Source organism: Saccostrea cucullata, unplaced genomic scaffold (genome assembly GCF_032062105.1).
Source record: "Saccostrea cucullata isolate Sc308-1 unplaced genomic scaffold, CSIRO_AGI_Scuc_v1 ctg4612, whole genome shotgun sequence".
NCBI lineage: Eukaryota > Metazoa > Mollusca > Bivalvia > Ostreida > Ostreidae > Saccostrea > Saccostrea cuccullata.
The window spans coordinates 32,042-44,949 of NW_026931116.1; the positions used below are offsets into that span (position 1 = coordinate 32,042).

The 12,908-nt window shown below is 34.1% G+C and overlaps 1 protein-coding gene across 1 annotated transcript; it reads right to left on the reverse strand.

Moving 5' to 3' along the window:
- LOC134231456 (alcohol dehydrogenase [acceptor]-like) lies at positions 1–12,578 on the reverse strand. The gene is given in 12 exon segments (XM_062713418.1): positions 1–123; positions 125–214; positions 532–763; positions 1,018–1,207; positions 9,087–9,235; positions 9,616–9,754; positions 10,130–10,297; positions 10,405–10,526; positions 11,316–11,444; positions 11,646–11,835; positions 12,048–12,256; positions 12,447–12,578. Coding segments are annotated over 12 exon segments (1,803 nt in total). The 5' UTR covers positions 12,574–12,578; the 3' UTR covers positions 1–65.
- Positions 12,579–12,908: the final 330 nt, after the last annotated feature.

Consider the following 12,908-nt stretch of genomic DNA (forward strand, 5'->3'; position numbering starts at 1 on the left):
GTAAACACACGCATAAAGCCCCCTTTCCTCCCAAAAAAATTTAACACATCATCTTTTATCAATATTTATAAATTGATAATTCTTTTACGAATATCTTTAACACTATCTATTCCTCGAATCATGAATCATTATTGTTGGAGCATTTGTGTTTCCAGAGGTAACGTGGCGCATGACAGACGCATCGACTACACGAAGATTCTGTATACCTTTAACCCTGTAAGAATAAATTACTGTTATGACAGAAGGAAACACAAAGAAGTTTCTCTTTTACGAATTTATATTGTTGCTAATTAATAATCCACATTTCAAATTTTAGTTGAGTTATGTAAGAGTATTTGTGCGATTATTACCTTAATTATGTTCTTGAGTTATATTAATTCTTTGGAGTCCAAAGAGACCCATGCCTTTACATGTACATTAAGTTCACGTAAAGTTGATGGCCAAAAAATCTTAAAATAAAAAAAAACTTTGCTTGCCAATGTTGAGCTAAATAAAGTGCCTTTAAACGGAAATAAGAAAAAAAATTTAAACCTTAGTTGTGGATCAACAACAGCTGTATGATCATTTAATGCTCCCATTCTGCAGGTTGATGTTGGATGCCAGACGCCGAACGCGTAGTGTCTGATTCTACAGACCCAATACTCATCTGAAGGGTATTGTAGCTCGTTACAGGGAGGATAATACTCCTCATAGGGGTCTGATGGTGACGCACCAATTGATCTGAATGCTTCTGTGTTGGCTAGCTTCATTAACTGTTCCATTCTTAAATCAAAACAAAGGTTAAAGGCGAAGGTGAAAGTTTACAACTTGACAGACAAGTAGACACACAGATAAACAGACAAACAGACAGACAGGACAAAAACAATATACGCCCTGGAATCTATAGTTTCGGGTGCATAATAAATTCTGCTCTCTATGATAAGATAGCCATTTAACACATGAAAATACTATATGAAAAAAGAAGAATGACTTTGAAAAATATGATAAATAGTCAATAATTCAAACCTTCATATTTACCTTTTAGCAATGTCTTCATATCATCTGGATGATCCAAGTACTTTGGATCTATGAGTGGTGGATCAAAGGGATCAGTACTTCGAAGTCGAACGGTTCCCCTACTCTTGGGATGGAGAAGAATATTTTCAGCGAAGAAGCTCCCTCCATTGATGATGAAGTCAGCGTATGCTTTAGACACATCCTCGGTGATCTAACCGTTTGAAATCCTCAATTTGATTAGTCTTAAATTTGTTTTAATTAGTAGTGCAACAAGCTTGAATTTTAACATCCCAGGGGATCAAGATTTGAACGAACTAGAATCTACACTACCTGAGGATGATTCCATATAAATATTACTAATCGTGGCTTTGAAGTACTTGAAAAGAAGATTTTAAAAGGTTTCCCTGTATATTCCTATGTAAAACTTTGGTCGGCCATTTTGGCCCAAACCTAGCCCTGGGGGTCATGATTTGAACAAACTTGAATCTACACTACCTGGGGATGATTCCACAGAAGTTTCATCTTCCTGTCTCAATGGTTCTTGAGAAGAAAATTTTTAAAGATTTTTCCTGCATATTCCTGTGTAAAACTTTGATCCGCCATACTGGCCCCACCCTACCCCAGGGGTCATGATTTGAACAAATTTGCATCTACACTACCGGAGGATGATTCCACATGAGTTTCATCTTTCCTGTTCCTATGATTCTTGAGAAGAAGATTTTTAAAGATTTTATAGTAATAACTTATAAGGTAAAAAAGAAAAAAAATCATTCAAGTCGTAAATATTTTTCTCTAATATATCAAATGTACCTGAAAAAAACTTCTGCAGACAGATAAAGTAAATGAGATAAGTTATCGAATATTTAATCAAAATTATCAATCAGACCAGGGACCTATATACTAACATAGGTCCCTGATCAGACACTTTACTACGAAATCATTTACTTCCGTGGGTGTTTACATTTTCTTTGTCCACTTTGGAACCATGAGACAGATAGTTTTCTTCGAGACATAAACAGACCAGCAAATTAAGAGCGTCAGGATATTTTACAATATCGTGTACATGTCTTCTTATCAAATAATAATCCACGAATTCAAATCATCAAGAACCCGAAGTTTTCAGTAAACTAAAAATTGCTTTACGAAAATATGTGCTTTTTACAGTATACCCTTAACAAAACTTCTAAGTTTTCAAGTCGCCCGCGTCGCTCAGTGGTTAGAGCGTCTGCTCTAGAGTCGCGAAGTAAGGAGTGGATCCTTACGTCGTGGGTTCGAATCCCACTGTGGGACGTGGAGACCGGTCCTTCAGATGAGACCGTATAAACCGAGGTCCCGTGTCGCGGTGGGTGCTGGCACGAAAAAGATCCCTCCCTGCCGAATGGCCCTGAGTGCCGAGTATAGAACAAAAATTGTAGCTCTCCACCGGCAAATGGTGGCGTCTCCATACGAGTGAAAAATTTTCGAGAGGGACGTTAAACAACATAAAATCAATCAATCTAAGTTTCCACTCTAATAAATGCATTTATTTAAAAACAACTTTACAGAATGGTATGATATTTTCAAATTACTACAACAATTGAGTCTTCTCAAAAATTGTAGAAAGAAATTCAGATATTACCGATGAAAACCAATGTTCTTTGACGAAGCTTAAAAACAATAAACCTGTACTTTGCGGCATGCGTTTCTGTAATTAGCATCCTTTTGTGACCATTATCAAATTTTGAAAATTGGTGTCACTAAAAAACAAAAAAAACATTGGAAAAATGACCATTGAGATGGAGAGAGAAGGGAGAGCCGTTGGAATGTTAATATCTGGACCATCATTGCACCACGTTTTATTCACTTTAATCTTAGTGTTTAATTGTCCTTGATATAACTTATCAAAAATTAACAACCAGTGTCAAAACCCATTTAAACACATTTTTCTATAGGCTGTGCGTCATTTTCATCGCCAATTTATCACAATTTGAAAGTTTTAGACAAAATTTAACCAAACTGTAAGTGACCTTGATCTTCGTTTGAGGCCACAATTTCGTGTCGTCCAGGTAAAAAAAGAAAGAAGTAAGTGGTAATTCAAGAACCAAGCTCTAAGATACACACGATGACTTTAACTTTCCAGTCGTCAACTTCTATTACGTATGCAGCAATATACATGTACCTTTATCACATGCGTTCAGAAAATGCGTGTATATCTCTCAGCTGATTCATTAAGCAAAAGCATGTTTTACGTCTGTACAATTTCTAAAATGAGGTAAATTATTGACAAACAAGTTGGTGCAGCAAGAAATGCAGCAGTCTCATTTAAAGGTATCATTTCCTTAGTTCTATGTTCGATACCGTGATCTTTTTAGCAAAAACAATTTATAATTGAGTCAGATGCTGACTGACGTTTTTCATACTGATTGTTAATCAATTATTTACACATGGAATTGACGATGGATTTTTCCGTTATTTCACGATTATGGCAAGGATGCTCAGTTCTCCATTGTACATGATCCTTTTCTGATGTTTTGGGGGTCCATGTTTTTTTTGCTCCTATTTATGTTCCCCAAACGAAGTTGGGGAACATATTGTTTTTACTCTGTTTCTTATTATTATTATTATGTCGCCCCGAACGAAGTCGGGGACGACATATTGATATTGTACGCATGTTTTTTTTATCCAGGCTGTTTCTCGGAGATGGCTGGGACAATCTTCCTGAAACTTTCCTCAAAGGACGATCACTGGTTGTAGTTGTGCAGTGAGGTCGTTCAGTTCCAATATGTCTACCGTTGCCATGGAAACCTGTAAAAAGCGACAAATTTTGTCCGAGAGTGTTCTCTCTGGTCCCTTAAACGTTCGTCATGAAACTTTTCTTATTTTAAGGATTAGTATCTGTAGTTCTGCAACTCGTATTTAAAATTTTCATATAATCGATTATTGCCATGGAAACCAGGTGAAAGTAAAAATTCTTTAATTTCGATTTTCTCAATAACTACTCAGGCAATCGTTTTGAAACTTTCAATGTTTATTCCTTGCAATGTGTCAAAGTGATTTCTACTTTCAAAATAATTGTAATGAGTCGCTCACGGTTGCCATAGAAACGAAACAGAAAAAAAGATTCAGATGTACACATGTGTTCTCCAAGGTCTAGGTCAAAGGGTCAAAGTTCGTCGTATCCAATAAAAGTTCTTTTCACAAGGATTACATATTTGAAATACGAAAGCCCTAGTACTTACCGTTCAAACGTTATGGCTATTTACTATGTTCAAGACGACCCCCCCCCCCCTTTTATTGAAGCACACAGCCAAGTAGAATACACAGATATAACATATACAACTTACAAGTAACTTTTTAAAATCTTCATTCATAAAATTCAGTTCCCGTCATGTGATATTTTGCCATCATTCATTCTCCTTCTGTTTTGTCTCTTGAATTTATAAATATTTTATTTTATCTATATAAAAAAAAAATAACGATTGTCAGCTGCATTTATTATCATTTCGCGTTTTCTTGTATATCTATCACTTGTATATTATTCATTTCATTAGATAGTGCAAGTATAAATTAAAAAATTGGTACGTCATTTCCATAGTTTTTATTCATTCATAAATTCTTTGATCCGCTCCTGATGGTTCGCAAAGCCTTGATCACCACTGTATACAAAACATTCATCTCGCCGAAAATGTTCATGATTCCGCTAAACTGAGAAAGTTCACACATGATTTATCATCTCATAACACACATCAGCTCTCTGCAATGCAGAAATGCTCGAATTGAAGGGGAAAATTCAGGAGTTATTGATGAGAAAAATTCAGGAGTTATTATGTCGCCCCGAACGAAGTCGGGGACGACATATTGATATTGTACGCATGTTTTTTTTATCCAGGCTGTTTCTCGGAGATGGCTGGGACAATCTTCCTGAAACTTTCCTCAAAGGACGATCACTGGTTGTAGTTGTGCAGTGAGGTCGTTCAGTTCCAATATGTCTACCGTTGCCATGGAAACCTGTAAAAAGCGACAAATTTTGTCCGAGAGTGTTCTCTCTGGTCCCTTAAACGTTCGTCATGAAACTTTTCTTATTTTAAGGATTAGTATCTGTAGTTCTGCAACTCGTATTTAAAATTTTCATATAATCGATTATTGCCATGGAAACCAGGTGAAAGTAAAAATTCTTTAATTTCGATTTTCTCAATAACTACTCAGGCAATCGTTTTGAAACTTTCAATGTTTATTCCTTGCAATGTGTCAAAGTGATTTCTACTTTCAAAATAATTGTAATGAGTCGCTCACGGTTGCCATAGAAACGAAACAGAAAAAAAGATTCAGATGTACACATGTGTTCTCCAAGGTCTAGGTCAAAGGGTCAAAGTTCGTCGTATCCAATAAAAGTTCTTTTCACAAGGATTACATATTTGAAATACGAAAGCCCTAGTACTTACCGTTCAAACGTTATGGCTATTTACTATGTTCAAGACGACCCCCCCCCCTTTTATTGAAGCACACAGCCAAGTAGAATACACAGATATAACATATACAACTTACAAGTAACTTTTTAAAATCTTCATTCATAAAATTCAGTTCCCGTCATGTGATATTTTGCCATCATTCATTCTCCTTCTGTTTTGTCTCTTGAATTTATAAATATTTTATTTTATCTATATAAAAAAAAAATAACGATTGTCAGCTGCATTTATTATCATTTCGCGTTTTCTTGTATATCTATCACTTGTATATTATTCATTTCATTAGATAGTGCAAGTATAAATTAAAAAATTGGTACGTCATTTCCATAGTTTTTATTCATTCATAAATTCTTTGATCCGCTCCTGATGGTTCGCAAAGCCTTGATCACCACTGTATACAAAACATTCATCTCGCCGAAAATGTTCATGATTCCGCTAAATTGAGAAAGTTCACACATGATTTATCATCTCATAACACACATCAGCTCTCTGCAATGCAGAAATGCTCGAATTGAAGGGGAAAATTCAGGAGTTATTGATGAGAAAAATTCAGGAGTTATTATGTCGCCCCGAACGAAGTCGGGGACGACATATTGATATTGTACGCATGTTTTTTTTATCCAGGCTGTTTCTCGGAGATGGCTGGGACAATCTTCCTGAAACTTTCCTCAAAGGACGATCACTGGTTGTAGTTGTGCAGTGAGGTCGTTCAGTTCCAATATGTCTACCGTTGCCATGGAAACCTGTAAAAAGCGACAAATTTTGTCCGAGAGTGTTCTCTCTGGTCCCTTAAACGTTCGTCATGAAACTTTTCTTATTTTAAGGATTAGTATCTGTAGTTCTGCAACTCGTATTTAAAATTTTCATATAATCGATTATTGCCATGGAAACCAGGTGAAAGTAAAAATTCTTTAATTTCGATTTTCTCAATAACTACTCAGGCAATCGTTTTGAAACTTTCAATGTTTATTCCTTGCAATGTGTCAAAGTGATTTCTACTTTCAAAATAATTGTAATGAGTCGCTCACGGTTGCCATAGAAACGAAACAGAAAAAAAGATTCAGATGTACACATGTGTTCTCCAAGGTCTAGGTCAAAGGGTCAAAGTTCGTCGTATCCAATAAAAGTTCTTTTCACAAGGATTACATATTTGAAATACGAAAGCCCTAGTACTTACCGTTCAAACGTTATGGCTATTTACTATGTTCAAGACGACCCCCCCCCCTTTTTTATTGAAGCACACAGCCAAGTAGAATACACAGATATAACATATACAACTTACAAGTAACTTTTTAAAATCTTCATTCATAAAATTCAGTTCCCGTCATGTGATATTTTGCCATCATTCATTCTCCTTCTGTTTTGTCTCTTGAATTTATAAATATTTTATTTTATCTATATAAAAAAAAAATAACGATTGTCAGCTGCATTTATTATCATTTCGCGTTTTCTTGTATATCTATCACTTGTATATTATTCATTTCATTAGATAGTGCAAGTATAAATTAAAAAATTGGTACGTCATTTCCATAGTTTTTATTCATTCATAAATTCTTTGATCCGCTCCTGATGGTTCGCAAAGCCTTGATCACCACTGTATACAAAACATTCATCTCGCCGAAAATGTTCATGATTCCGCTAAATTGAGAAAGTTCACACATGATTTATCATCTCATAACACACATCAGCTCTCTGCAATGCAGAAATGCTCGAATTGATGGTGGCATGTCAGATTCGTTTTTCGGTAGAACCTCTAAAATGAAAGTGAAAGAGGGAAATTTCAGAGTTCCCACTGGCGTTACAATACACAAAATAATTCGGCTGATCTTCTTCATAAATTACATTTCCCAAGCTTTTATGATAGGAAAGATACTGCCAATTAACAAGTATGAGGCTCAGTTCAGTACATCTGCCAGATTTCGTTTATGCAAGTCTGCAAATTGAGGAACTTGTAATTTTCCTGCACTACTTTCTTCTCCTACCGATTCTAAAAATAATGAGAGGGATGTACCGAATTAAGGTCTTCCGTTTCCAATGGAAAGGACTGATATAACTCAAAGGTTTTCAAACTTAGCTTATGGACTTTTGTTTTAGTGATGATAAAAATGAAAGTCTTGTCTAATACGGGGCGACATATGCTATTGCTTGCAATAGCAGGCTTTCTAGTTCTTATTATTTTTCTTCTTCCTGGGAAAATCTTGTCCACGAGTGATCTTGTAAACAACACATCTGACTTAGGTGAAACCTTTTTAGGGTTAGTAGGCATGTTATGTAGAGTTGCCGAACGAAGGTCATTTTGCGCGCACGTGCTTGCAAGAGCGCGCACGTGCAGCACTTGAAATGACCAATATAATGGATATTGCCGTAACTTTTCTATTTTTTGATGAAAAGTCTTAAAACTCATAATGTAAGGATATATTAGTAGTATAGACAAGATGACATGGTCAGAATAGCAAGATCTCACGCGCATGCACGTGCGCTTCGCTCTGATTGGCTGAAACTAAAGTCTCAATATCTTTCTTGTTTTAAGTCATAATCCTTTGAAATTTTGAACTTAGTCACACATTATGAAGATCTACAGCATGATATATAAGACTTTTCATGAAAGCACGTACATGCACGTGTGCTGGAAAGAGCGCGCACGTGCAACATGTGAAATAACCAATATAATTGATGAAGCCGTAACATTTCTATTTCTTGATGAATTTTTTTGAAACTCATAATGTAAGGATACATTAGTAGTATAAACAAGACGGCATGGTCAAAATAGCAAGATCTCACGCGCATGCACGTGCGCTTTGCTCTGATTGGCTGAAACTAAAATCTCAATATCTTTCTTGTTTTTTGTCATAATCCTTTGAAATTTTGAACATAGTCCTACATTATGAAGATCTACAGCATGATATATCAAAATTTTCATGAAAGCATGCGCATGTGCACGTGCTGCAATCTGGTTGGCTGAAACTTTAAATGGCTATATCTCCTTTGTTTTTTGACGAAATGCTTTGAAATTTAAAACATAGAAATGCATTAGGATATCATACAATATGATATAGAAAAAAATTCATGAAATCACGCACATGCACGTGTGCTGCACTCTGATTGGCTGAAACTTAATGGCTATAACTCCCTTGTTTTTCAACCAAACAGGATGGGATTTAGAACATAGATAGATATAAAGACTCCTACAAGAAGGTATGGCCATCATGGACATGCACGCACGCACGCACATGGAACAAGAGGAATTAAAATGCTAAAATTTGAATGAAATTGGTACACTTCTGGGTAAACGTTGTTAAAGTCTCAAATGCATAGAGTTTGTCTTATTTAATGAAACTTATAGGCAATATGGCACCAAAATGGAGTTGGGGAGCGTTTGGGGAACAGGGGAACATCTGTAACGGTTCCCGTTACAATTAGCACTAGTTTATATTGTTTTATGAACTTTGTGAGCTTGAATACTGTTAGTTATCTCCATATATATATAAATATTAATCAACCGGGTATTTCTTTTGTAGATTCGGATTTTGTTTTCATTATAACGTTTTCGATATTCTTTTCTCGTTTCAGCGCGAAAAAGACCAACCTTTTTTTTTGATATGCTGAATGCATGCTAAGATTCTACAAAAGAATATTACAGTGTACCTTTGGATCCCAGTTAATAATTTTTGTAAAGTCATAGGCAATAGAAGGCATTGACATCATACTGTAGAACGCCATCTGCATGTATGGAAGCAAGGAGTCATCTTCCTTCAGAAATGCGTGAGACTCTATATGTGACTTAGACATAGGACCTGTAAAATTTACATATCTACTAATCATAATTCGTAATTAAACTGTATGAAAAATATAACTTTTATGTCAGACTGCACAGTTTATGAATATTATCCGTATTTAAAAAGTATAGTACTGTAATGTTCCTTAAAACTTAAATATGTCTCATTTACAAGTTATTTTATCGAGTACGTCTTTTTACACGTTGTTTCAATGATTTTACTTTGAATATCAAACTGTTATTTATGAATTTAGTATAATTCATTTCAATTACTTTTAATTATCTATAATATATGCAAGAGCTAAAGAATTAAGAAATTATTTATTTTGAGTAATTTCAAATGAGAATTTGAAGATGAACAAAAGTTGTTTTTCTTTAGTTTAAAAAAAAAATATTTACCTGATTTGAATGCTAAGTATTGGAAAACTGACAATGCTGACTGCTGAAATGATGAAGACGTGTTATCTCTGAATAGCAACGGTAACATCATATGATCCTCTAAATTTTCTCCAACGGGTAAATCGACAATTAATGGTATCTGTTTTTAAATGGAAAAATAAATGTAAATTAAAACAACTGTATAGAAAAGAAAACTTTAAAAATGACACATTTTAATTATTTATTTAAAATATCTAGTTTCTAATAATCCATTTTTGTTATAGATTTTATAATAGAATGTTTTTTCATGATGTCTGGTTATACTACATACATATTCATTAAGTTACTTTTTGAATTTCAAAAATTCTCTGAAAATGTTTCAGTAATATCATATACATGAATTGACATGAGTTTGTTATTTAAAGAAAAGTTTTTGCTTGTTTGTTGTTCAACAACCCTCACAAAAAATGTTCACTCATATTAGATTTAAATTATGATGAGTAATAAAGGGGAATGAAAAATTGGTTTTCCTCACCCCTAGTGATTGTAGGTGTTCCTTTGGTCCGATACCGGACAACATTAGAATCTGTGGACTATTGAACGCTCCAGCAGAAATAATAACTTCTTTCCTTGCCTTTATTACGTGTTTTAAATTGTCTCTCATAAGTGATATACCAACTGCCTTCTTCTTTTCGATTAAGATCTGAATTAAATCTAATCTAATATTAAATAAAACAACATGGAAATTAATACTTTAAGTAAACCATGACAATGCAGGAGAATATATAAATAAGATATAGAAAGCTTTGCCTTGGTAACATGGGAGTTCACTGCTACATGAAGATTTGGTCGGTTCAAAGCAGGTTTTAGAAAAGCTTTAAAAGTACTCCATCTTTCCCCGTTTCTGACCGTTTCTTGTGCTTGACAGAAACCTAACCATAAAATTAAAAAAATATTATAGAAACTAGTATCAGTAGCTTTACCAACGAGATTACACATAACACAGACAAAAGTTTATGGAGGGAAATTGAAAAAAAATAGAACCTTCACTCCAGTTTTATTCTTGCCCCTTTTGTTCACGTAATGTTGTAGTTAATTAAGAAATAAGGTATCATATTTTAACATCTATCGGGATATAAATACGGGTTGGCCACGAGATTAAATTCCATAAAGCCCTAAGGGCTTTATGATGAATTTAATCTCGTACTAACCCGTATTTATAGCCCGATAGATGTTTTAAAATGATACCTTATTACATATATTTACATTTATTCATACTTTATATTTGTCTGATTATGACTTTTAACGTGTGAAATGCAATATTTTTCAAACCCAACGGCAAGAATTGTAATCCACTGATCGCGCGTCGACCCTTTATGACGTCAATGAGAAATTACGTCAAACGATTATCCAAACACATATGACCTCTTGACCCCATACCTGTATTTATACAGTTATAGATACGCATTCCTTTCAGTAGTGTTATATAAAGGAAAACATTTGCAAATGTAAATATTTTAAAATGGAGCGAATACAAATCACTAAAACACATTTTTTTTTTCTGAAGGGGCAAAATGAATGTCAAATTAAGGGTCGTAAAAAGCATGGGCTAAATTCAGTATTCTGGAAAAGATATTTATCATTATATATAAAAAGAGATTCGTTTCAATTGATATCACATGTATTATTGGAGACTAGGGTGGATCAAATATGTATCGGACCTATTTGGCTTTCCCCATTGCAGTCTACTACAGAGTAACCTAGCTCCTCCAATCCCCGTTTATACACATCGCTCAGTGGAGTAGCTGTTCCATCACTTACTGTCAATGGACCTCCCTTTCCATGGTAAGCTACAATAGAAATCAAAGAATTCGAAAGATAATTATAACTTTTGAAAAAAGTTTACTAGCAACTTCTTTCATTTTTCATTGAAAACCGCTTTACATCAATTTATAAGAAATATTTTGACCAATTTGATAAAATTATAAAATTTTTAAACTTCAAGTAGATTTATAGAAATTAACAAGGATACTGGAATAAAGCATTTATACGTGAATCTTTTAGTGTTGGTATTTGAATATCCTCTGATTTAATGAAATATGGTAGAATATCCTTGTAGCTCCATCCTTCGGCACCTTCCTGTTCCCATCCATCAAAGTCATGGCGACTGCCTCTCATATACAGCATGTAGTTAATGGAACTGCTCCCACCCAGAACACGTCCTCTCGCCTGAGCACTTCTCTGTCAAAATTGAAATGATTTTTTTATATAACTTTTTGCCTACTGTTTTTCACTCACTTGTTACAACTCGGAATTTCCTGTCAAAAACTATCTTTTTACAGAATTTATTTACTAGTTGTCAAAAATGCAATCAGGATCATTATTGAGACCAAACAATTCGTATGATATATATACTTTATTACAGTAGGAAGATTTTTCAACGATAATCATACCTTGTCTTTTAAACCAAAACACGCGTTCTTTTGCGGGACTGTTCTGAAGGCCCAGTCTTGTTTCGTATTTTGCAAACCTCCAGCTGCTACAGGAATATGCATGATTTCGTTCTCGTTTTCTGATCCTCCGGCTTCTACTATTAATATGGAAGACCCTAAATCTTCAGAAAGTCTGTTAGCAAGAACACAACCGGCTGACCCTGCTCCAACTGAAACATAGCCAGTCAAAGACAGAAAATGTTTGAGTGTTTTGGAAAAATAACTGTACTGGACGACCATTTTAAAAGATTCAAAAATTCTCTAATTATGATATGATTTTTTTAATGAGTACTATTTGAAAGAATAAGATACCATCGAGAGTGATAAAAGTTAAAACGAACTGTAGTATCATAAACATACCTATTATATAGTCGTATGTGCTGTTAATCACTATGCTTGCTTCTTCACTTGTTTTATGTTTTGTATTGATGAAGTAATACACAAAAACAGCAAATAAAACCATCAACACAGTAAATGCTCGATCCATATCTAATTCTGATTAAAAAACAAATTAGTTTTTCCGAGTGTAATTGAATAGATTGTGATTTTTCAAAAACCCTTACCTTGACAATATTTCTATAAATAATTTTTGAACGTTCCATCCCATGTTTTTCACAAATTTTATTATGCAGTCACGTTAAATAGTAGATTCTTTTATATTTATATTTGTTTGATGATTAATAAAAGCAATATGATCATGGCTTTTTTTTTTTTATTAAGAAACATCAAATGAAGAACAAGGAACAGTTTAAATACAATATAATCCCTCTATTTTTCGAAAATATGAAAATGATATACAAAATTAAGATTCATTCTTTCTGA